Genomic DNA, 26,718 nt, shown 5'->3' on the forward strand with positions numbered 1-26,718 from the left:
AGCATAATTTCAGGAAACAGAATTCCAAGTACGCACATTCTTGATGCCTTATTTCTATTAGCTCCTCAGAATAAACTGCTTGAAAACTTTTAAGACAACTAGTTAACAAGTATAAACCTTTAGTTTGTAGCTAACAGGTATAAACCAAGTTGTCATGAGAAGTTTTCAAATAAGGCAAAACTAATTTCTAAGACGGAAAAAAACCCAAAACTCAAGAGAAGAATATGTGCCTTTTTACATTTCTCTGCATAAATAGAAGCTATATAAACATGCTCTATTGAAGATAAAATATTATTTTAAAACAATGTGTCAAACAATTAAAATGAGAAAGCTATTAATTCATTTGTTTTGCCATTCTTCAATGCCTTCCAGCAAGCTGAAGGAGAAAATGTTTATCACCAGGCATTTTTCTGCAGGTACCCGCAAAAGACTGGTCCGAAGTAGAGAAGTGGCGCAAAGCAAGCCGCTGTGAAAATACCTAAATTCTCTAATTCTGAGTGTCAGAAAATGGAAGTTCTCTTAAAAATCAAAACCAGGAGAAATGAACCGCGCACAGAAACTCGGAGACCTCATAGGTGGCAACATAGATAAGAAGCTATCAGCTGCTAGATCTTGTTGTGATGGCCTTCTGATGCCCACTAGGAAGGAGACAAGAGCAGGGCCGTAGCAATCCGCCCACCGCTGAAGCTCCTTCTCCTGCACCACAGGAGGAACCGAGTCCTCAAGCTAATGGCATCTTCTCCCCAAAAACTCAAAGGGGAGGGGCTCTTGATGTTCTAGGGACTGGATTAAACTCCCGGAGATCGGTCTCTGAGCTGCACGCACCAGACGAGAAGGATGTCGTCGGGGCAGTCACGAAGCTTCAAGGAGAAGAGAATAAGTCAGTACCTGTCTGCCTTTCCCGAATACTGGCTGCTGCTGCTGCTGCTGTCGCTGCCGCCGCCATCTTGGCTCCCACGAGCCACTGCCCGGCTGGGGAGCGGAGCGGGGGGATGACGTGGCTGCCCTTACCGCCCCGGAAGCAAAGCCCGGAAGGGCGGGGCCAAAGGGTGTGCCTGAGGGCCGGACCCCACCTCCTCCAGGAAGACCTCCACTCTCGGTAGAACTGGGAGACCCGGTGCAGGTTAACTCAGTGGCCCGTAATGTTAGGCGAATACTAAGAGTTTTTATCCTACCGAATCAAGCCACACTCTCTCAAATGGTAGCAACATTAAATGGAGCTGTTAGGGTAGGAGCGTGTAGTGCTAAGAACTTAATTACTGAACTGTTGGTTTGGTGACTTACAGGGCACTTAAAGGGTGATAATACTCTAGGAGGATAAGGACCACAGGACTGAAGTAAATGAAGCTCCTGAAACACAGGCAACATTTTAACGTTAGCTTTCGTTTCTCAGTGCAGCAGGAGTCTTCCCTTTGCTCCTTTCTCCAGAGAAACGGAAAGCATTGGAGCATTACTCTGATCTGGCATATTTCTCAGTCTCATCTCTTTAAAAAAAAGGTCTAGCTTTATGGTGGCGTTCTGCCGGCATGGACACGGGATCCAGGGAGGTACAAAATGAGAAATTAGCATTTCTCCTCTTTCCTTGTAGTAATTGCAAAATCACCTTGCCGTGGGAAGGAAGTCAAGCAGTGGGGGGGGTGTTGCCTAGGCTGGAGCGCGCAATCAGGGATCACTGCAGCCTCAAATTCTGACGGTCAAACGATCCTCCTGCTTCAGTCTCCCAAGTAGCTAGGGACTACAGGGGCAAACCATCAGGCCAGGCTGATGTGCTGGTTTTTTGTTGTTTTGTTTTTGAGATAGTATCTCACTGTCTGTCGCTCAGGCTGGAGTGCAGTGGCAGAATCTCGGCTCACTGTAGTCTCGACCTCCCGGACTCAAGCGATCCTCCCAAACTATCCTTCCACCTCAGACTGCCCACTAGTTGGGACTATAGGCAGGGGTCACCACGCCCGGCTAATTTTTTTTTTTTTTTTTTTTTTTGTAGAGACGGGGATTCACCATGTTGGCCAGGCTGGTCTTGTGCTGGCGGTTTAATGTACACTTGAAGCCACGTGACCGCAAAATATATGGGATAGATGATTTCTAACTTAATCCATAGATTTTACTGTATGACCAAAATGGATACACAATGGCAGCTCATTTCCCGAGTTCATTGATGACGCTTCATTATGAAGTTGCACCAAATTCTGAAATGAAATCACTCTGTGCCTCAAAAGCTTAACTTTCAAAATTATATAAATGAAATGGTTAGCCTAACGATTATATATTGTTTTATAGTGTGAAACACTGGCTTTTTTCATTAATAAAAACTTTACTTTTGTGACATTTAAAACAGGTTATCTTATTTTTAATTCTATTAGGAAACATCCTAGCATTGAACCTACAGTCTTCACCTTTTAAGAATTACATAATCTCTGCCGGGTGCGGTGGCTCACGCCTGTAATCCCAGCACTTTGGGAGGTAGAGGTGGGCAGATCACCTGACGTCAAGAGTTCGAGACCAGCCTGGCCAACATGGTGAAACCCGGTCTCTACTGAAAATACAAAATTAGCCGGGTGTGGTGGTGGGCGCCTTTAATCCCAGCTACTGGGGAGGCTGAGGCAGGGAGAACTGCTTGAACCTGGGAGGCAGAGGATGCAGTGAGCAGAGATCACGCCACTGCACTCCAGCCTGGGTGTCTGAGATTCTGTCTCAAAAAAGAAAATAAAAATTATGTAATCTCATTTTTATAGCTAATTGGCACATTCATTAAGAAATTAACTGGAATACATGTGTTTCTTCAGTACTATTACTAATATTTTGAAGGAATCTTCAATGATCTAGGTGTGTTCCAACTAAACAAATTATTTCTGCCCTATGGGAAAGTTCTACTGCATTCTGCAGTCTCTATGAAATATAAAATGTCTGAGAGCCCAATTTTGCTCATTTGGGTACTTCCATTTTCAAATGCAAATCCATCATTGAGCCACTTCAGTTCCATCACAGATTCCCTCCCAAGACTATGAGTCGTGTTAAAACCACTAAGACAATTTTAAAATTGATGTACGCTGCATATATATGAAATGATAAAAACTCCTGAGTGCACAGAATGTGGGCAATAAATTTATAGAAAAATACACCTCACAGAAGAACAGCAACCATAGACAAATAGCCCTTGTAAGGCTGAGACTGAATAAGGTATTTGTTTTATTAGAATCAGAAAGACTGAAAATAATCTATGGCTACAGATTGTTCATTAACCTAATTTACTATAGCCATTTATCTGAGTCCGGATTTTTGGCTTAAATAATTTATTCTGGTAAGCTATTTTACGTTAGAGGATACATAGTTTTAACACAGATTCCCTCATTTCTATAGGTTCCTGGGTGTCAGACACTGCTTGCTTATAGGATCTCTCAAATGTGGAGAGTAAAGGAATCTTGTATCTTTCAGTTTCGTCAGAATCTTAATCTTGTTAAATCCCAAAAAATTACTTAGTTTAAATAGGCAGTTTACCTTTAGTGGCATAAACACATTTATTTATTTATAAAACATTGTTATAAATGTCACGCTTTTTGGTTAATCTGGCAGTATTTAAAAAGGGGGGGAAATAGGCTGACATATAAACGATCACCTAGCATAATACCTGGCATAGTGTAGGTACTGGGATATGTTTATGAATTAGAAGAGATAACGGTCAAAATCAGAACTTGAAAACTGAGTCTCTTCAAGACAATCCAAATTTTCCTAAACCACAGATAATATACATTCAAGTAATTCATCATTAAATGTGTTATGTTTTGTATTGCATTACTTGAAGCATGAAACTTTGTATTGCATTACTTGAACCATAAAAACTAGTTTAATAGCTTATTTTAAAGTAACAATGCAGTACATGATAATCACTATATAAAAGAATTACATGTTTATAATGTAATGATTTTGTTCTGATCATTTTCTTATAATGACTGAATGCTAAAGGCACAGTCACTGAAAAAACTTACCTAATATACTCCCCTTGACTTAGTATTTAGCACTGAATACAAAAGTTCCAATAGCTTCCATATAATTAGGGGAAAAATTTACAAATGCATAAAATAGAAACCAAGGTGAATTCTCATGCTGGTAATCAATCAAAGGCTTTTTACTTAACCCAAACAAAAAAAGTCACTTCCTCAAATTACAGAAACTAAAAATTACAAAGTATAAAATTGTAAGTTTCTGGTGAGATATTTTAAAGAATATCTTGAATAGTAGAGAATTGTATAAAAGGTGTTAAAGTTTCCATATTGGAAAGTGTTTAAAAACAATGAATATCAAACTAACCAAAACCATTAACAGTAGATGCATTATAGATCAATTTATAGTTTTCCTCAACATTAAGAGCAAGAGAAAACAGCCTTAAAATATACAACATTTAGGCAATTGCAATATTTAAGAAATATATATACACATTTATAAAGATTTATAGCATAATTCTTTTTAAAAATCTAATGTAAGAATTATGCACTGGTTATAAAATTAATAAGAAAAGAACAATTATAATACCAACCATTTGACAAAATGACACTGCAGAAAATAAATAACCTACAGGTTTCTCTGATATTCCTTGACCATACAGATTAATCTAAAAATGCTAATAATGGAACATCCTTCAAACTAGAAAACATTTTGCAAAATAAATATTTATGCTTCACTTTAAAACATGAATATCCTAAATTATTTACACCATCTTATCACTAAGGCCCCGTCTATATATAAAATAAGTCAAATGAGGAATTGAAATACTGTTTTTAATTGTAGCTAACCCAAGTACACTGCCTCTCCACCTGCCACCCCCACCCCAACAAAGTATGTGTGTGTGACTTAATCAGCTTTAATTTCTACCCTAGGGGAAATTAATTGCAACTAAAAACCAGAAAATAGCTTTAACTAGGTTTTATTGGTTTGTATTGGTTTTTAGCTGTAATAAAAATAAGGTGGATAAAGAAACAAATATCTTTTTATCAACATATTTGGAATAAAAACTGTATGGTGACTCTGGGGTTTATATTAGCTATTCAAACTCTTTGATAATTGATCTTTCAATTACTATTGGTAAGACAAAAAAATTCAACCAAAGCCAAAGAAACGTCTTGTTTAATGTTCTTAAATATTTCAAGTTAAAGTAAAACAAATTTGCTAGGTATGTTAGTGTACAGATTGAAAAAGACATGAGGGAACAAAGAAAAGTACACTAGAATTATGTTTTAGTTTTCCTTTGGTATTAAGAGATATATTATCTCTTTCAAATCTATTCTGTTACTTAAAAAATATCAATAATTTAATGATTTTTCTTAAGAAGGGTGAGAATACAACAGCTGACACCTGTTTTGTGTATTAAGAAAAATATGGTTAAAACATTTTACTTCCCATAATGATTTACCTATCATAATGATTTACTTTCATGGAAAACTGAACCATTATATCATTTAAATATGATAATAGATTAAGGACATCAGACTTTGTTTTCCAATTTTTTCTTTTGTGGGAGTATAAATATGGGGACATGACTATGGAACTATATATTTTCACATTGTTAGCACTTTGTTAGTACAGTTACTTTTAGGTATTGTCTTTTAGTAGCATTATTAAAGTTAAAAAATAAAGGAAACAGAAGTAAAGAGTTTATAGAAGGATACACAGAAATACGGTACTTATCTCTGAGTGGTGACATTAGAATGGGTTTTTCATTCTATCCTTTTTACTTTATTTATACATTGCTTATATAACAGATATCATTCAAGAGCAATGAAGATAACTGTATAATGCTATGGCGTCAACTTACCTTAGCATACAACCAACTTGATAATAAATAATGGTCAAAAGGCCAAACCTACCAATCCACAGAGATCATTCAAATATCTAAAATGATTATGGATCAGACATACAGAATACCAAACATAGGATACAAACAACAACAACAACAACAAAAATTTCCCACGATTAAAGCCAAGGCTTTAAAGAAGACACACTTTCTTAGGTATTTTCAACTAAATGTTATCCACCTCAAAAGTGTTTAAGCTCATGGAATGTCCATAGATTCCAGAAAATTTGTGCAATTCTGTTTTTTTTTTTTTTGAGATGGAGTCTTTGCTACACTGCCAGGCTGGCTGAGTATCTCGATTCTCCCACCTCAGCCTCCCTTATAACTGAGATTACAGGCACATGTGCCCAGCTTAATTCTGCTTTTTATATAATACTTCCCACTAGGCATAATCTAATTGCAGTGTGGGTCATCTTAATATAAATCAGTAATCTAAAAACATTTTAAACAACTAATTTGGTGACATCCTAGAAAAGTATGCATAGTAACACAAATCCCAGAATATATGACTCTGATTTATATAACAAAATTTAACCAATTAGCTTTTCTATTTAATGCTTTAAAATAAAATGAGGAATAATTTGAAAATTGAATAAACCTAGAAAAATTGTGGCATTCTATATGTAATCCTAATTTACAAAAAATGTGAGTAAAACAGTTTTTACTTTTATTAACCATGCTACCATACCTAAATAAAATCCATACAACCATTTTGAGAGTATTTATATTGAGGTTTATGAAGTATGTATATCAAGAAAATGAGAAATTATCACCAATTTTGACTAGTATGCTTTAACAAAAAAAACCTTTTTTTAGCCTAAGTGGCTATAATATTCCTTTATATTCATATCATACATTTTATTAGGTCAAGAAGCTAACTAGTTTGTTCAAAGTGATGATGAAAAGGTTAGTGAAATAAAAGAGTTATCAATAGCAGCTTTTAAAGAAGCTTCTCTTTGTTCAAGGAAACATTTTAATGTCCAATGTAATGAGAACTTTCTTCCTTTTCTAGTCTTAGAGTGTTTCTTATGGTGAAGTCCATATTTTCTTGAAACTCTTTATATGTATTGGTGATGGGAATTGCTAAACAGTTATTACACTTGTTTCCAACAGGAAAATCCACATGCAGACACTCAATTGAAGGAGTGGGTTTAAATCCAGCTGGAGGAATGGAACTGCAACCAGTTGCAAAAATAAGAATGTCTTCCATTGTTGTTGTAGATTTACCATCTGAAAAAATTTACCAATAAAAGAGTAAAAGAAACAAAAGTATATCCATGTTATATATTGCTATCATCATAGATTCTTCTCCAAATAGACTTGGAATACTGAAAGGCACAGACTCCCACATTTGTTTTGGGCAAACTAAATCACAAAGTCAGATGTAGTAACAGGCAAACAGTACATAAATGAATCTCAAAGTAGAAGGACTAATACAATCATTTAGTACAACTACTTATTGTATATAACAAATACAGACAGAAAAACTAAACGGTAAAAAACCAAAAATCTAGCTAAACAAAATTTCAACTATAAGTTAAATTCTTCTCCACTCTATCAGGCAGAATGATTTTACACTGCTAATGCTCAATGATAAATATCATTGTTATAGCCCTGACCAGTGGATGAAGAATAATTTAGTTTAACTTCAAATTGAAAATGATGAAACAGATTATTAGGATTAAAACTGTTCTATGCGGTGACAATAATGTTTTCTAGAAAGAATGCCTTTCACCTGAACTTATCTAGAGAAAAAAATTACAAAACATAAATTTACTCCGTAATCTTTTCTCATTATTTTTAACTCAGTCATATAAACTTGCTTTGAAATAACTTTCTTTTGTAAATACGGAGTTAGCATCTTAATACCCAAAGGCAAAACATACACAAATAAAACCCCCAACAAATATGCTGAAACAAATATTCTGAGATCGTTAAAAGTAAAATAAAATATCCACATACCTTCAACAGCCTGTAAGTAACTGTTCCAAAACCCCAAAGCTTTTACATCAGGTAATGTGTGTACTGTAAAAAGCTCACTAAGGATTTTTGCAGAAAGACTCTCAGGTTTATGACACAGGATGCTACAAAATGCTTCTGGATAAGCCTGAATTTTCTCCAAAACACCAAGGGTTTTCAGACCCTGCTTAAAACTTAAGAGAAGAAAAATAATGAGCCAACATTCATACATATGTGTTTGGTATTATATTAGGGAATATTTCCAGCATTTTATCTGGCATTTTTTCAAAACAGCTAATGATTTTTAAAAAACAACCAAAAAACCCCCACAAGACAATCATATTTTCATATGTGAGGAAAAAGAGAAGATATGGATATACTACACATGATACTTTCAAATCCATAACAAGCAAGTACATTAATATCAAATGAATATTTTATGTACCTACATTATTTGGCTTTATAGTTTCAAAACTAACAAGTTTTTATTAGTAAGAAAGACATCAAAATCTGAAGTGTTTTACACTTCAAAGCTAATTATTATAAAAATAAAGTTTCCCAGATATTACCGAGTGATAAATCTTCATTACATAAAAATTTAAAACCCATGTATTGCTAAAAAGAAATTAAGATAAAGCAAATGACAGATATTTTATATGACAGAAAATTAATTTTATGCAAAGAATACAAATTCTTCTGAAAGATCAATAGGGAAAATGAACAAAAATATATGATTAACAAAAGAAATGCAAGTAACAACTGAATATTTTAAAATGCACATTTTCATTAATAAGCAAAGAACAAACATATCATTTTTGCCTGACTTTCTAAATTTCCTATTCACCTCCTCAGATACTCTTTTGTATGTGAGTGGGACATGAGTTTTAGAGTGCCAGGAGCAGAATGTTATGGTTTCAAATGAGTTCCTTCGAAACTCATGTTGAAATTTAATGGCCAGTATAACAGCAATGGGAGATAGGGTCCTTAAGAGGTGATTAGGTCACAAGGGCTCCACCCTCATAAATGGATTAATATCATTATTGTGGGAGTGAGCTCCTGATAAAAAGGGTAAGTTCAGCCTGATTTCGAGGGCACATCTATGGGTTGAGTGCTCACTTGCTCTTCCACAATGCTATGACACAGCAAGACAGCTCTCACCAGATGCTGAGCAGATACTGGCACTATGCCTTTGGACTTCCCAGCCTCCAGAACTGTGAGAAATAAATTTCTTTTCTTTATAAATTACCAAGTCTCAGGTATTGTTATAGCAGCATAAAATGAGCTAAGAACACACATATGTTTATCTGTTATCATTAAAAAGAAAAACAAATAATAAAAGAATAAACCACAAAAAAGTTGCCAAAATGGTTACTTCATAAAGGGTTGAATGGTGGACATAGTAAGGATGAAACCTATACTTCTTTGAATATACTTTCAATATATTCTTATTATATTTGACTTTGGAACTATACAAAACATTTTATATAATTTTAAAATAAAATGAAATGTTAATAAAAATTAATCACTAAAAATAAAAAATGAAAATGCAATTTATGCTCAATTTTTAGCCACACAGAAAATATTCCAATGACTTATAAGCACAACAATTTGATAATGGTAGTATTGTTATTCTGAGACTATTGGTTATGAAATGTGGAATAAATCACATGAAATAGTTGCTTCATACTTAAATTCTCCAGTGTCATTAAGAACTGGAATTCTCAACACAGGACGAAGAAAATATTAAGTAAAAATCATGCAATAGAGAATCTGAATTAGAATTATCAGGACACGCTCATAATGTATCTTTGAAAAAAAGTTTGATTTTTAAAAAAAAACAAAATAGATTAAAATAGATTTAAAAACCCTTGATTTTCTAATTTGGGTTCAATGAAAAAGTCTAGATACCATGACCAACCCACCAAAAGTAAGAATCTCTAGCATCCAGACTGTGGTTGTGAATTACCCATTTCCCATTAAAAATAACAAAGGTTCCTTAGGCTAAAATGTACAAAATGAGCCTGAAACACCTTGTGATACCATATAGCAAAAAAGCTTACAAAGACCATTAAGGCTCACATCGAAAGAATTAAAAAGAACAATAATATAAAGAGACTTATACTGGTCCAAGACATATAAACTTCAGTAATAATAGTAACTATAAAGATTTTAAACACATCAAATATATTTAAATCTATGGATTAATGATTCTACTTTTTTTTAAATGAATTTATCAGGTTTGAGATGATATCTGGTATTGGCTTTAAAATAATACTGGAGTCAATAACAAGGGTAGGATAAAGATGAACAAGACAGGCACAAGTTAATAAGTGTTAGATCTGGATGGTGATTACAGACTTTCATATGTGTATTTCCATTGTTTAAAAAAATTGTAAGAGTGTAAGTAGATACATAAGTTGTCTAACTTAGACCAGTGTTCTAAACTAAAGGATAGCAGGAATCATACATACCTTGTTAATCAAAGAATGGTCAATATATGTATTACCCAGCAGATAAAAGGTACTCAATACATAGTTATTAAATGAATGCACAGAGACAGAATAGTTGCTCATGTGGTAAGAGTTTTAAAAAGAATATTTTTTAGAAAAAAATTATAATCTGAAGCAGTGGTTATTTCTATGAAAGCATCATACATTTACACAATTATTTTTTCATTTTTTTGAGAGGTAATCTTGCTCTGTCACCCAGGCTGGAGTGCAGTGGCATGATCTTAGCTCACTGCAACCTCTGCCTCTTGGGTTCAAGCAATTCTCCTGCCTCAGCCTTCCAAGTAGCTGAGATTACAGGCACCCACCACCACACCCGGCTAATTTTTGTATTTTAGTAAAGACGGGGTTTCACCATGTTGGTCAGGCTGGTCTCAAACTCCCGACCTCAAATGATCTGCCTGCCCCAGCCTCCTGAAGTGCTGGGATTACAGGTGTGAATGAGCCACCATGCCCGACCTACACAATGCTTATTAAATGATCAGAACAGTAATCATCCTAAAAAGGCTTAAGTTATTATTTAAAAATAGCATTTAAATTTTTTTCTGAGAAAAACATCTCACTTATTACCAAATATATCTCACATTACAAGATAATTAACCACTTTAAACATGTAATTTGAAAGAGCCATATATTAATAGAAACAACTTACCTTTCAAAGGGTGTGTGGACTCTCTGAATTACATGGTAGCCAAGTATATCTTTTACTAACATATATTTATCACTTAATGTCGTTATAAGTCTGAGACATCCAATTAACTCAAGGTAGTTATAGCATTCATTTATTATTGACTTTAAGTCAGCTACAGTTGTTGCAGTATTTAACTGTAATGAAGGAGAAAATACTGCCACTTTACCCATTTACTTTTGAGTGACATGCACATTTCAAATGATACTTGTTAATTTATACTCAAATTTCTTAGTACATATGGGTGCAGTGAAAGTAAACCAAGAAGCCGCCCCGTCCGGGAGGGAGGTGGGGGGATCAGCCCCCCGCCCGACCATCCGCCCCGTCCGGGAGGTGGGGGACGCCTCTGCCCAGCCGCCCCTACTGGGAAGTGAGGAGCCCCTCTGCCCGGCCAGCTGCCCCGTCTGGGAGGGAGGTTGGGGGGTCAGCCCCCCGCCCGGCCAGCCGCCCCGTCCGGGAGGGAGGTGGGGGGGTCAGCCCCACGCCCAGCCAGCCGCCCCGTCCGGGAGGGACGTGGGGGGGTCAGCCCCCCGCCCGGCCAGCCGCCCCGTCCGGGAGGTGAGGGGCACCTCTGCCTGGCCGCCCCTACTGGGAGGTGAGGAGCCCCTCTGCCCGGCCACCACCCCGTCTGGGAGGTGTACCCAACAGCTCATTGAGAACGGGCCAGGATGACAATGGCGGTTTTGTGGAATAGAGAGGGGGGGAAAGGTGGGGAAAAGATTGAGAAATCAGATGGTTGCCGTGTCTGTGTAGAAAGAAGCAGACATGGGAGACTTTTCATTTTGTTCTGTACTAAGAAAAATTCTTCTGCCTTGGGATGCTGTTGATCTGTGACCTTACCCCCAACCCTGTGCTCTCTGAAACATGTGCTGTGTCCACTCAGGGTTAAATGGATTAAGGGCGGTGCAAGATGTGCTTTGTTAAACAGATGCTTGAAGGCAGCATGCTCGTTAAGAGTCATCACCACTCCCTAATCGCAAGTACCCAGGGACACAAACACTGCCGAAGGCCGCAGGGTCCTCTGCCTAGGAAAACCAGAGACCTTTGTTCACTTGTTTATTTGCTGACCTTCCCGCCACTATTGTCCTATGACCCTGCCAAATCCCCCTCTGTGAGAAACACCCAAGAATGATCAACAAAAAAATAAAATAAAAAAAGAAAGTAAACCAAGAAATATTCTTCTAGAATAAATGTCTGATCATCCAGTTCAACAAATTTGTCTATTTCTGCCTTCAAGAAATCCAGAGCATAATGCCACTTTACTACGTGAAACTATTTATAAAAAAGGAAATAACTGACATTGAAAAATTATATAGCACTAGGTAAGACTAGCTACTAGGGAGGCTGAGGTGGGAGGCTTGCTTGAGGCCAGAAGTTCAAGAACATCCTGGGCAACACAGCTAGTCCCCCTCTCTAAAGAAAAAAAAAAAAAGGCCTGGTGTGGGTGGTATACACCTGTAGTCCTAGCTACTCGGAAAGATGAGGTAGAAGGATTTTGAGCCTAGGAGTTGGAGGTTCAGTGAGCTATTATCACACCAATGTACTCCAGCCTGGGTGACAGACTGAGACCTTATCTCTTAAAAAGAAAAGAAAAAAAAAGAGAAAAGTTACCTAGCACTAGATAGGCAAGAAAGATGACCTGAGAATTTATGAAAAAGAATATCAGCTGAGAATTAAAAGATGGACAGAATTTTATCAAGAATATTTTAGTGAACAGCATAAACAAAGAAATACTTGGCCATTTATGTGCAAGACACTTTCATACAGGTTAGCTCTTAAAGGTACAGATGGAAACAGTTAAAAATAGGAAACAATCCATTAACAGAAAATTTACTTGCAATTTCCTTTTCCTAAAACATTCTTAGAGATTTACATGACTTCTTCTCATTCATTCAAAATCTCTGCTGAAATCTCCTAAGTTTCTCATGACTATTCTGCTCAAAATACTATCTTTACACCCTGTCGGAGTAATAATTGGGTATATGTTGCCTCATCCCTGCAAACCCTCAACCCTGAGTTTCAGCTGGGCACATAGCCAAACTTTTGCTGCAGCTAGGTGGGGCTACATGACTGTTCAATGGGATGTAAGTAAAAACAACATGTCAAACTTCCCTGCTCTCAACTTCCACTTTTCTCCTTTAAGAGCAAGCTTCAACCACGTGGATGAAAACAATAATGCTAAGTGTTACACGATAATGAGAGGAAGGAACTCAAGTCCTTAGACGGTTTTGTAAATCACAACTCTATCTCGAAAATAGAGGGCCATCTGTATAAAGGGCCAGATAGCATTTTATGCTTTTCAAACTATATGGTATCTGTTGCAGCTACTCAACTCTGCCACTATAGTGTGAAAGCAGTCAGATCAGTAGCAAATAGGCATGGCTGCATTCCAATGTAACTATTTACCAAACAGGCAACAGGCCAGAACGTGACTTACAGGCCATTTTTTGCCAACTCTTACCCTAAAATCTAGACAATGGATTTTACAGAACAGTAAACATCTGCCTTGTTTGAGCCACTGTCTTTCTGGGTCTATGAGATACAGAAGTTTAGCCTAAAACCTAACTTATATATACTCCAACCCTTATCTATCTCCTTTTATTCTGTTGTATGTATGTATTTATGTATATATTTATTTATTTGGGATGGAGTCTCACTCTGTTGCCCATGCTGGAGTGCAGTGGCATGATCCCGGCTCACTGCAACCTCCGCCTCCCAGGCTCAAGCGAGCCTTTCAAGCAGCTGGGACTACAGGCACACGCCACCACACCCGGCTAATTTTTTTGTATTTTTAGTAAAGATGGGGTTTCACCATGTTGGCCAGGCTGGTCTCGAACTCCTGACCCCGGTGATCCGCCCGCCTGTTCTCCCAAAGTGTTGGGATTACAGGTGTGACCCACTGCGCCCGGCCATATTCTGTTTTATTTAGCATTATAATACATTTTACTACGTGATGGCATATTACATTTGTTGTTTATCTTCTGTGTTCTCTCTTAATGTAAATTCCAAGAAGGTAGATACTTTGCTTCACTACTCTATCTTTAGTAACAAAACAGGACAGAATACATAGTATTTCTTAAATAAATGAACAAACACTGGATAAAAAGTACAGAAACTGGAGTAGATAAAGCCATGAAGAGAGGTGAAGGTCTTAAATGCCCTAATGAAGAGCTTCAACTTCGTTCAACAGGCAATGAGAAGCCATTGGGGGATTCCTGAGGAAGAAAGCAATATGGTCAAAACTGTACTTTTGGAAGAATCATCCCAAATAAGAATATTAGGACAACATTCTAATTGTCTAAGCCTAGGGAAAATTTGAGTTTGGTAAAATAGGCACACTAGAAACAGGAAGGAAAGGTTGACGATAAGTCAGTCTTAGAGGCAGGTGACTTGACATATAACTGGAAAATGGAGGAGTATGAAAATGACTCTCCAAGACAGCTTGGAAGTAAGAAATCTCTTGGAAAGAAAAGGCAAACAGGTAAAAACACAAAAAAGCCCCACAAAAAACAATCAAACAAAAAATTCTGGGAAAAATACTATTTTTATCTTAAACATGTTGGACTCAATGTGCTAGCAAGACCCAGGTCTTATCTGTATATAAAAGTCCGGGGGCTCAAAAATACAGGTCTGTAAATCATTCAGAAAGATTACAGGAGAGAAGAAGCTCTCCAAATAATAAAGAATGAGGACTGTTAAGACAACACTGAAAAATGCTAAGTTTCAGGGGTAAGAAGAAGTAAGAAGCATTAAAGAAGAGAGAATCATCAGAAGTAGGAGGAAGTACAATATTAGATAAAATATTGCAGAGAAATTCTAAGTGGTAATTGCAGAAGTCACAGCAGATGAAAAATTAGAAAAGGCCTTTGGACATGGATATTTAGATCCCTGGATATAAACTATGAACTAGCTAACTTGAGACTGGTGGTAGGGACAGAAGCCTGATTACAAGAAATAAATAGGAAATACGAAGTAGAGACAATGAAGCTTAAATATACTTTTTTTTAGTAAAGAGGGCACAAAAAGAAAAACGAAGAATTAAAGGGTCAATTTAAAACATGATGTTAGGATAAGCAGTCTTAGGGCAAATAAACAGAATTGTTGTAATACACTGTAGCAACTCACACTTCAATAGTGCTTACTCTGTGATTTAGAAACTGAGGTTTAGTAAGATTAATATGCCCAAAGTGACACAGCATATAGTAGTTATAAGAGCTGGCATTCAAAGTAAAATCTGACTTCCGAGCCTGTGCTTTTTTTTTTTTTTTTTTTGAGACAGTGTCTCCCTCTGTTGCCCAGGTTGGAGTGCAGTGGTGTGAGCTCAGCTCACTGTAACCTCCATCTGCTGGGTTCAAATTATTCTTGTGACTCAGCCTCCAGAGTAGCTGGGATTACAGGCACATGCCACCACGCCTGGCTAAGGCCTATGCTTTTAATCATTAAACAACACTGCCTGTTAATTGAGACAATGGATAGAGTATGCTTAAGTAGGAGCGAGGTTAAGAAGAAAAGTTAAATGGCTTGCATTGTCTCAGTTTTTAAAGCAGTAACATGTTGGCAATGACACTTATATGGCATTATGTTAAATGAGTGTTTGTATATGCGACATGTTTAGTACAGGACCCATTATAAGTGCTGAATAAATGAACTATTTTTAGGTGGACGCATTAAGTCCTCCCCGATCCCTACCACTTGTTTCCCTTTGGAAGAAATTCAGCCTAGTCTTTCTCTCCATCTATCATTCATACCTCCCTATAGAAGGAAGGAAAAGCATTCTAACTGGTAAGCCAAATCCTTCCTCTCTTCAGATCCATCAGCCTGCATCAAAGTGCACTTTCATCTGCTTTCTAGCTTGCAATAGGGAATCTGCCTCACGTTGTCTCTAGCAAGGCAGGCAAATCCATGTATTTCTGAGAAGTATTCACAAGCCATGGTGAACACAGACCAAAATCACATTATCCAACTGGTTTTACCAACATTAAACCTGGCACTTTAATCTCCAGCCATCTGACTTTTAAAACTATCTTTTAACTGGTTCAGAACTCCACTGGTAAACAGAAATATATGTTTACAATCCCTAACTCCTTCATAGATGATACTATTATTTTATTGCAGATCAGTCATTTACATTAAAAGACACCTAGAATGTAGTGTGCATTTTAATAAACAGATACATTGCTTACCCTGATTATAATCTGTGCCACATCAAAGTCTGAAACATCATCTAAAATTGGCTGGGTATTTTCTGGTCCATAAACAAGGCAGTTAAACAAGGTTTTAGAAAAGAAACCAGGTGAAGGACCACCGTGAACTAAAGAAATGGCAAGCATTTTGCCAGCTTCATAGTAAAGATTCTCTTTCAGAGCTGTAAATACAGATGAAAATATATCAAATACACTTCTATTATTATAAGATAACCATCATTTTTTATATTAAAAATTAGTCCAAAAATCTAAGCATTAGATAAATATAATTCTTAGAAGCTATCATTATGTAGAAAATATAGATCTCACCTAAAATATAAAAAAAGACACATTTTTCTGAATATAAAGTAAAAATCTATTGTAGAAAACATAAAACACAATAAACCTACCACCATAATAACCACTGTAAACACTTTGGTGTACAGTCATGCACCATATAAGGATGTTGTGGTCAAGAATGACCAAATACACTAAGGTGGTCCCTAAGATTATAATGAAGCTGAAAAACTCCTATGACCTAGTGATGTTATACTGTCATAGCACAATGCATTACCTTTTGTATATTTAGATATACATATACTTACCATTGTGTTACAATTGTCTACAGTATTCAGTACAGTAACATGTTATACAGGTTTGCAGTCTAGAACCAATAGGCTTTACCATAGAGCCTCGGTGTGTAGTAGGGTACACCAACTAGGTTTGCGTAAGTACACTTCATGATCTTTGCACAATGAAATTGCCTACTGACACATTTCTCAGAACATATCCCTGTTACTAAGTGACAAATGACTGTATTTGTACCTCTTTGTGTATATAAATATAAAAAGTTTGACTTATGCTTTATCCACTTATTATATTGTTAACTTTTTATCATACTACTCAAAATTACTCAAATCTACAGTTAATAAATGCATTTAGACTAACTTAGAGATGTACTATAATGCAAACCATCCCCCTGGCTATCCTGGCTAAGTGATATTTCTAACTTTATGAGACATAATGTTACAGTCAACATACTCGCATATTCTTGTTTATATTTATTTGATTAGGATTCCTACAGATGGTATTAGTAGATCAAAGGATAGGAACATTTTTAAGGTTCTTGATCTGTATCACTAAATAATCTTTCCCAAAGGCACAAGTTTATGCTTGTTATGTTATGCTTCCCAACAGTATATGCTGTCTTACCTTACTGTCAGAGCTTGAATTAAAATTGTCATTTCAAATGTATTAGCAACTTTGATGTGCCAAAACAAGTAAATTTTTCCTTAATTTTTAAATTGTTGAAAGCAACTTATTAATAAGTGACATTAACAATACCTGTGTAATAACCTTACAAGCTACATATTCATAGTCACATTTTACAGATGAAGAAACTGAGATCCAGAGAGAGTAAGTAATTAAGGATGTAAAGAACTAGATGTGTACAAACTTGAATTCAGATTCTGTGATTTAAATTCACGTACTCTCCACCATACCAAAGCTGCCTTGAGTTAACATTACTATTTGGAAAGTTTTTTCTTTATTTTTATATTTTATTTTAAAGGGAGTTTATAATTAAACTGTGTGAACTATACAGAGTAAAAATGATGCTTTAGGCAATGGTTAGGATGTTTACAGAAAATATAGTAGGAAATTCAAATGAAATGAAATGCCTTCTCATTTTCTTTCGAATTTCCTATTGCAGCAAAAGTAGTATAAAAGCCCCTAAAAGAGAATGCCAGAATTACCCACTGTTTTGAGATGCCTGTTATAATTACCTTAAGTTCTCACCAATAGTAAAGACAGAAAACTATCATATACATAATTGTGCAAAAAAAAAATATTGCAAACAAAAGTATACTGAAAAATTGGTTACATGTGGACCAGGAAACTATGTTATAAAAACTCTATGTTAACCGCAAATTCCAAATATACAAACAGGAAGAATTCAAATAATCATCCCCATTTGGCCACTCTATTAAAATGAAATTAGAGTTAAGATGAAGTTACACTTAATTATGGATTATTTTAAGGAGAATATTGCTATAAAGAATGTATATTCTTAAATAAAAAATGTTTCACCACAAAATTTACTTTTTAAACTATCACTCCCCCTTCTCACTTTCCTGTGATTCTATCAGTAGTTTATTAACAAAGTGAACAGTATATTTAGAGCACAGGTATTAAATATCAATTCTAACCAGCTATCTATCTCTTTTTCTATACATGTGATATTTGGTATATACAACAATAAATAAAATAATTACCTTGAGAATTTAGAGACAAGTTCTTTGACAAGGACCCTTCAAACAATGATGAGTTCTCAAGATGTTGCATTAAGAGACTCAGAAATTCTTGCTTTGATCCAGGATGCTCACTTCCAAAATTATCATTTTCAATAACATATGCTACTTCAATTGCATATGAAGGATTAAAGTTTCGATTTCTGAATGCATCTAAGGCACTATTCCAGATATTGGCTTTGTTGATATATAATCTTTTAGTTTTTTTTTTAATTTGGAATCCTAACTCTATTAATAGTGTTGATACATTTCTTCTAAATTTGCTGCCTTGCCTATAAAACATGAATTTAAACATAGAGATAAGTACTTTAAAGTACTTTATGTGAAACAGCAGTTATATAGCCAATAAAACAAGACGAGGGGAAAAAAAGATTAATAGGATATTCTTCCCCAATTCCCACCCAAAATTGTAACAACGGCTGCTACTAGAACCAAAAAGTTAGATAATCTTAGTTTTAAATTCTTGATTCCTCACCCCAATCTTTTACCAAATTAGAATCATGTACAAGAAAGTTGATAGATAATTATCTCAAATTTGACCAACCAGTGAATTCCAGTTTAAGAATCAGAATCTCAGGCCGGGCGCAGTGGCTCACACCTGTAATCCCAGCACTTTGGGAGGCAGAGGCAGGCGGATCACCTGAGGTCATGAGTTCGAGACCAGCGTGACCCACAGGGAGAAACCCTGTCTCTACTAAAAATATAAAATAAGCTGGGCGTGGTGGCGTATGCCTATAATCCCAGCTACTCAGGAGGCTGAGGCAGGAGAATCACTTGAACCCAGGAAGCGGAGGTTGTGTTGAGCCAAGATCGCGCCATTGCACTCCAGCCTGGGCAACAAGAGCGAAACTCCGTCTCATAAATGAATGAATGAATGAATGAATGAATGAATAGAATGAATGAATGAAGCAAGCTCAAACTCTCACCTTCCTGGCTAATGGCTATAATTAACTTTTTTAATTGTAGTTTACTTCACATTTACTATGTCCTTTTTAAAAAAAAGCAAATGTAATCTCTCCTTACTATATAAGAAAATGTCTTTGAGAGATTACACAATATATTTTAAATCATAAAGTCATAATTAACAGTAGAGCTAATATTAATATTATAAACAGAATTCACAATTCCTAAAATAGTACCTTTTAGTCTAGATCAGTAAGTCACAAAGTGTGCTCCCAGACCAGCAGCAGCAGCAGCAGCAGCATTACCCCAGAACTTGTTAGAAATGCAAATTACTGAGCCCTACAGCCTATCTATAGAATCAGAACCTGTCGGCATGAAGCCCAGCAATCTGTTTTAACAATCCAAGTGACGATATAAACCAGCTCAATCACTCCTTCCCTCAGTTTCTCCATCTGTAACTGGAATTAATGTTCTCAAAAATAATCTTGTTTTGGGCAATGCCCATGGATCATTTTCCATACCAAGTATGAATCTGTCCCACCCCAAGACGTTACAGTGCCCTAGTGTGGGCCAGGTTTTGCTTTTTCTTTTTTCTTATGATCCTCTCTTCATTAACTCATGTTGAATAAAAGCCAAAGTCCTTTGGAAGTAAGATAATTCTTCAGAAACATACCTTTTTTATAGCAGGTTGATTCCTTGCTCCTGCCTGGATCAGGGGAATGCTGATGCTATTCTTCTAAATATGACTGCATGTTAAAGCAGGAGCAAGGAGTCAAGCTTCCCTGGTGTAACATCTTTGGAAATCTAAATATTAAAATTATTTTAAAATAATGTGAACATCTATTTTGATACTAAAAGTATTATAACAATATTTGTAACAGATTTTTCAGTAGAGCTAACACAAGTGGCATAGTAAAACAGATATTCTTCACATTTTGAAGAGTACTTAATATTCTACCTGTCTGCAAATCCAGTTATCAAATGTTTTCACAAAAATTCTCTTTACTATCTTCTAAGGTTTTAAACTTGAAACTTTTTAGAGACAAGGTCTTGCTGTGTCACTCAGGTGAGAGTATAGTGATATGATCATAGCTCATTGCAGCTTGAACTCCTGGGCTCAAATGATCCTCCCACCACAGCCTCTTGCCTAGCTAGGACTACAGGTGCACACCACCATACCTGGCTATTTTCTTAAAATATTTTTGTTGAGACAGAGTTTCGTAATATTGCCCAGACTGGTTTCGAACTCCAGGGTTCAAATGATCCTCCCACCTGAGCCTCCCAAACTGTTGGGATTACAGGTATGAGTCAGCATGCCCAGCCTGAAATTATTTTTAACAAGAAAGTATTTCATCATGCTTAGCGACTAATTTTCTACTTCTTTCCTATCGGGTAAAGCAAGGCTCTAAAAACTCTTTTGCAAATCTATATAAACTTAAAAATCTTAACTACAGCTGAACAAATACCCAACATTATAAAGATGTAATTCCAGTCTTATTTAAATGTTTAAGATTTTGAAAGTAACTTATTATTTTGCTACCTTTTTTTTTTTTTTTTTTGAGACAGAGTCTCGGCTCTGTCACCAGGCTGGAGTACAGTGGCGCGACCTTGGTTCACTGCAACCTCCGCCTCCTGGGTTCAAGCAATTCTCCTGCCTCAGCCTCCCAAGTAGCTGGGACTACAGATGCACAACACTATGCCCAGCTAATTTTTGTATTTTTAATAGAGACGGGGTTTCACCATGTTGGCCAGGATGTTCTCGATCTCTTGACCTCGGGATCCGCCCGCCTAGGTTTCCCAAAGTGCTGGGATTACAGGCGTGAGCCACGATGCCCGGCCTATTTTGTCTTATGGGAACAGAAATTAATTTGAGAATAGTATGTATGCCTTAAACTTTCTAAAGGGAAGAGCTGACATTTAGACTCCTGACATTGACAGTAAACAGGCAAACAATGATTATAACATCAAAAAATGGCAGGGCATAGTGGCTCACACCTGTAATCCCAACATTTTGGGAGGCAAAGGTGGGAGGACTACTTGAGACCAGGAGTTCAAGACCAGCCTGGGCAACATAGCAAGATGTCCATCTCTACAAAAATTTAAAAATTAGCCAAGCATGGTGGCGTGCATCTGTAGTTCCAGCCACTTGGTAGGCTCAGGTGGGAAGATCACTTGTGCCCAGGAGGTCGGGGCTGCAGTGAGCCATGATCATGCCACTGTACTGCAGCCTGGGTAACAGAGCGAGACTTTATTTCTAAAAAAAAAGAAAAAAGAAAAAAAAATTTCTATATTAAATAGGATTCTTTCCTTTTAATAAGGTGACACGGTATGCTTGATATTTTACTTTCCTGTCTTACTCTATAATCAAATAACATTTTAAGTACATTTTCCAGATCAGTGTTTTTCAAACTATCTTGAAAGTGATCTATAATAAAAAATATATTTTACATCATTACTCAGTACACAAAAAAATAATTAGGATAGATACACTTTTCCCACATATGATGCATTTTGGTATTTTGTATTCTATTCTATCCCATTTCATTTTCTTTAAAATGCTGGTTGCATTGATTTCATGATCAAATGTTGGGTCCTGAAGGTTGAAAAACATTCTTCTAGACTACTGTATGATCACCTAATATTCTAAATGTATATGGCATTTCCTATCATAATTTTCTCCAAATAGATTTTTATGTATTTCTCCAATTCAAAATACATACCTCAGTAGATCTTTACTCTGGGATCCAGGTGACTGTCTGGGTAATTTAGGTGATGACTCTTCCAACAAACAATCTGTAATCCCCACATTATTAGAGTTGGGTAGTACATGTTTTTTGGCTTTTTGGAACTCTCCTACAGATTTAAATTTCCATGTTAGCATAATAGAGATATAGGTAAAAACTTTTAAATCATATACATTTGAATAAAAACTTTATTCAAAATTACAAAAAAATTACCTGAATTGTAGATAATACCCCTACATTCCAAACACTCCCAATTTTGCTCACATGACCGTAATGAGGAGCAGGCTAAATGTGTGCCACTGGAACCACAACACTGACAGCGCTTTATTTCCCATTTGCTGAGGACACAAAGAAAAGCAGAACTTACATTTTGTTATTATTCTAGTTTCAACCACTAGCAATGTCCACAGGGCCTGCCTTCTTACACACAAACACGCACCCACCCATCCAATCGATTTATTAAAGGAGGAAAAAGATTATCTGCTTCTCTAAATATCTCTAATGTAAAAACCAAAACTAACTTATCACACTCATATGCACATACAAAGAATATAAACAAATATTTTGTATGTATATGCACATACAAAGAAAATAAACATCAGACATAATATGATTAAGAGGGAGAAAATAAAATTTCCTTTCTACTTAGAGATGACTATGCTTATAGGGAGATTGCTGTGTCAGTGTGTCTGATATGGAAGAAACATTCAGTAAATTTCAAGGTGAGGAATATTTCCTAAAATAAGCTTGCTCAAACACCTCAGGTATTGTGCAGTTCAACAGAATCCAGATCTACCTGGCTCATATTTATATTCTCTGTCATCTGTTCCCAGCTCCATGTTTCCCCACTATGTTATGTGGTGTATGCCAGTCCATATTCATATTTTCTCCATGACTACAAGTGTGGGCTGTAGTATAGGGCTCCAGCCTTTTTGTTGGGTATGACTACGCCTTCTCTGTTTAGAAACAGGTTTAGCTCCCCGTGTGTGTGAGTGGCAAGAGAGGTAACTAGATATCATCCCTACCCCAGAGGTGGGGGCATATCATCCCTCTGTGTGGGTGTGCATATGTTAATTTCTGTCCTGTGTATGTGTGTGTCTCTGCCCAGTGACAACAGTGAGGAGGAAGAAACAGCTAACCTAAGTGCTTATTATGCTCCAGGTCCAGTTCTTGCTGTGTTCACATGAAAAGTTTAATCTTCACAATTGTAGAAGGTAGAGAGAACCACTGTCACTTCCATTTTAAAGAGGAAATCAAGGCACAGAGGGGTCAATAACTTGTCCACTCAAGTTCACACTAGCCAAGTCTCAGAGTGAGGATTCCATTTCAGTTTATCTAGCTTCAGACATGCTCTTAAGCACTAACCATGCTGCCTTTCACTAAAACTGCCTTCTTCTCACTAGGATGAGAGGGAGTGAGATTATAAAGCAGTCATTCAGATAGACAATATCTTTGTCCTGGAAAGAAGAGTTGTAGCTACTGATTGAGAGACCAGTGGTATACAAGAAATACATATAGGTTAAGAACAGCCTAAAATATATTTGAAAAATATCAATATTATGAATGTATTGCTTCTTAAAATTCTATATACATTATCTCATCTGTGCCTCAGCAAAACTCTTGAGGGAGATATTATTGGTGTTAACGAATGAATAATCAGGGTCACTAGATCAAGTAACACAGGCAAGAATACATGTTACTTGACACCTTCAATGAGATCTCTGCCTTCTAAGAATTTTTGGTTTAATAGCATTAAATTTAAATAACGCCAACTATATTGTAACAAGCACAATGAAGGGAACCCCCAGCCCAGAGTAGGGAATCAGGAATGAGGAGAGCTGCTTACAGGAAACTTTCCAGAGCAGGCTAGACCTCAGCTGATCTTCACAATTAAGTAGTAGCTGACTCAACCTTGTTTCATGAAACAAGGCTCCCAGTATTCTGCTCTATACACTGAGCTTACTATGTTAAGTAAGACTACATAACAGTGATAACAAATTATTGAAATTTCCTATATGAATTTTGTAAACTGGATTTGTTACTTATCCTACATCTTAAAAACTGAAGATATTCTTGGTTCCTACTATGCAACACAGTACACTGTACCTAAAATGCACAAAATGACTGTTGTAGAAAAGAGCCGTATCCACTGACATTACAAAAGAGTAATCAATAAATTTCAAATGCCAAACCCTTTTTATGGTGGTCCAAAAGGAACAGTGCTAGATGAATCTAGTTAAATTACCCTCTAGAACAGTGCTGTCCAACAGAAATACAATGTAAACCATATATGTAATTTAAAATTTTCCAGTAGCCACATTAAAAAATATAAAAAAGTTAAATAACATATATTTTTATTTCCAAAATGTTATAATTTTGTTCAATATGTAATCTACATAAAAATTATTAACAACAAATTTTAAGTTATTTGGTCATGTAAGTTCTTTAAGTCATATTAAAATAATATGACTACGGGCTGAAATGTGTCTCTCCCCACTTCATATGTTGAAGTAAATCCTAAGTCCTAGTACATCAGAAGGTGACTATATATGGAGATAAGGCCTTTTAAGAGGTAATTATGGCCGAGCGCAGTGGCTCATGCCTGTAATCCCAGCACTTTGGGAGGCCGAGGCGGGCAGATCACGAGGTCAGGCTCAGACCAGGCTGACCAACATGGTGAAACCCGATCTCTACTAAAAAATACAAAAATAAGCCAGGCATGGTGGCATGCGCCTGTAATCCCTCCCCTCACTTTGGGAGGCCGAGGCGGGCGGATCACCCAAGGTCAGGAGTTCAAGACCAGCCTGGCCAACATGGCGAAGCCCTGTCTCTACTAAAAAATACAAAAACTAGCCGGGCATGGTGGCAGGCCCCTGTAATCCCAGCTACTCGGGAGGCTGAGGCAGGAGAACTGCTTGAACCCGGGAGGTGGAGTTTGCAGTGAGCTGAGATCATGCCACTGTACTCCAGTCTGGGCAACAGAGCAAGACTCCATCTCAAAACAAACAAACAAAAAAAAGAGGTAATTACAGTAAAATAAGGTCAGATAGGTGGGCCCTAAACCAAATGACTGGTGTTCTTATAAAAATAAAAGAGATTAGGACATAGACAACACACTGACAGAGGGACAACTCGTGTGAGGACATAGCTAGAACACAGCCATCTGCAAGCCAAGGAGGGAGGCCTCAGAAAAAACCAAACCTGTCAATACCTCGATCTTAAACTTCCAGCCTCTAAAATTATGAGAAAATAAATTTATTTAAGCCACCCAGTCTGTGGCATTTTGTTAATGGCAGCCCTAGTGAACTAAGTCTTTGGTATGTATTTATAGCACCCTTGCAATTTGGAAAAGGGAAATTTCAAGTGCTCAACAGCCACATGTGGCTAGTGGCCACCAGATAGGACAGTGTGGCTCTAGAAAATAGAGTCTCGTGATAAGACAACAGAGAAATAGGTTACAACTATACTAACTGCAAAAATTGCTCTGTAAACAGATGTAAATGTGCATTAGAAAATATCCCTCATCTCAATTTAAACTTCTAACATCCTAAGAGAAAAACGTTTCACTAACTATAAAACCTACTTTCTCAGCAGAAGGTTTAAACAAGGAACCACTAAGCACAACTGAACTTTCAGAAATACCTATCAGGTGCATTATAGTCTCGCCCTTCTTTGCAACGACATCTTCGAACATCACAACGCTCATAGTGCTGCAGAAGCTCTTGATAAGCGTTTTCCTCTAATTCCCAGGAAGCATCTCTATAAAAGAAGATATAAAATATGCTTTGACCTATAAATAATGTTACATAAGAGGATCAGGAATGAATCTAAAAATAAAAACCTTTTTTTTTTCTTGAGACGCAGTCTTGCTCTTTCGCCCAGGCTGGAGTACAGTGGTGCAATCTCAGGTCACTGCAACCTCCGCCTGCTGGGTTCAAGCAATTCTCCCTGCCTCAGCCTCCCAAGTAGCTGGGATTACAGGGGCCTGCCACCATGCCCGGCTAGTTTTTGTATTTTTTAGTAGAGACAGGGTTTCGCCATGTTGGCCAGGCTGGTCTTGAACTCCTGACCTTGGGTGATCCGCCCGCCTCGGCCTCCCAAAGTGAGGGGAGGGATTACAGGCGTGAGCCACCATGCCTGGCCTAAAATAAAAACTTTTATATACTTAGGAGAATAATAAAACTTGTCCTTTTCAGGATTCTCTTTAAGATATAAATCCATTAGTGTTATTTTATCATACAGTTAATTAGTCTCAATGAATTTTCACATGCTAAATGAAAAGTTAACAAGAAATTTTTTATAACACATTTTTCCAAATATTTCACTTTCGATTTTTAATTTTAAGTTCACTATCATTATTTCTGGATTCTTCATGTTTAAGTATTAAAAAAATTCTTACATATTTTAAATCACATCTTGATTCTCTTAATTTATACATTTTGAAGCCTATTATAAGTGTACAATCAATTAAAATTGGACATAGCTGAGCTACTTATAAAGAGATTATAAATCAATGAATGAGACATTTATGACACAGTCCCTGCTTTCCAAGAACTGGCCATCTGGGGGAGGAGGAGGTT

The 26,718-nt window shown here is 36.6% G+C and overlaps 2 protein-coding genes across 9 annotated transcripts in view; both read right to left on the reverse strand.

Moving 5' to 3' along the window:
* SCFD1 (sec1 family domain containing 1) overlaps positions 1-1,033 on the reverse strand; it is a 107,129-nt gene extending 106,096 nt beyond the window's left edge. The window contains exon 1 of one of the 4 annotated variants that reach the window (XM_019009843.4): positions 889-1,033. In XM_019009843.4, the coding sequence (XP_018865388.1) occupies positions 889-946 (58 nt within the window). In that variant the 5' untranslated portion in view covers positions 947-1,033. Of the gene's footprint in view, positions 1-825; positions 845-888 lie in introns of those variants that run through there. The other 3 variants (XM_019009844.2, XM_055361353.2, XM_063697719.1) reach the window with 3 other exon arrangements.
* A 2,789-nt stretch (positions 1,034-3,822) lies between these two features.
* The window catches only part of G2E3 (G2/M-phase specific E3 ubiquitin protein ligase), a 61,661-nt gene continuing 38,765 nt past the window's right edge, over positions 3,823-26,718 (reverse strand). For all 5 annotated transcript variants that reach the window (XM_004055044.5, XM_004055045.5, XM_055361352.2 and 2 more), the window contains 8 exons: positions 25,781-25,897; positions 22,352-22,476; positions 22,115-22,247; positions 18,456-18,763; positions 16,183-16,364; positions 10,964-11,136; positions 7,808-7,998; positions 3,823-7,075 (listed from right to left, as the gene is read on the reverse strand). In XM_004055044.5, the coding sequence (XP_004055092.2) occupies positions 6,819-7,075; positions 7,808-7,998; positions 10,964-11,136; positions 16,183-16,364; positions 18,456-18,763; positions 22,115-22,247; positions 22,352-22,476; positions 25,781-25,897 (1,486 nt within the window). In that variant the 3' untranslated portion in view covers positions 3,823-6,818. The remainder of the gene's footprint in view (positions 7,076-7,807; positions 7,999-10,963; positions 11,137-16,182; positions 16,365-18,455; positions 18,764-22,114; positions 22,248-22,351; positions 22,477-25,780; positions 25,898-26,718) is intronic.

Source organism: Gorilla gorilla, chromosome 15 (assembly GCF_029281585.2).
Source record: "Gorilla gorilla gorilla isolate KB3781 chromosome 15, NHGRI_mGorGor1-v2.1_pri, whole genome shotgun sequence".
Classification (NCBI taxonomy): domain Eukaryota; kingdom Metazoa; phylum Chordata; class Mammalia; order Primates; family Hominidae; genus Gorilla; species Gorilla gorilla.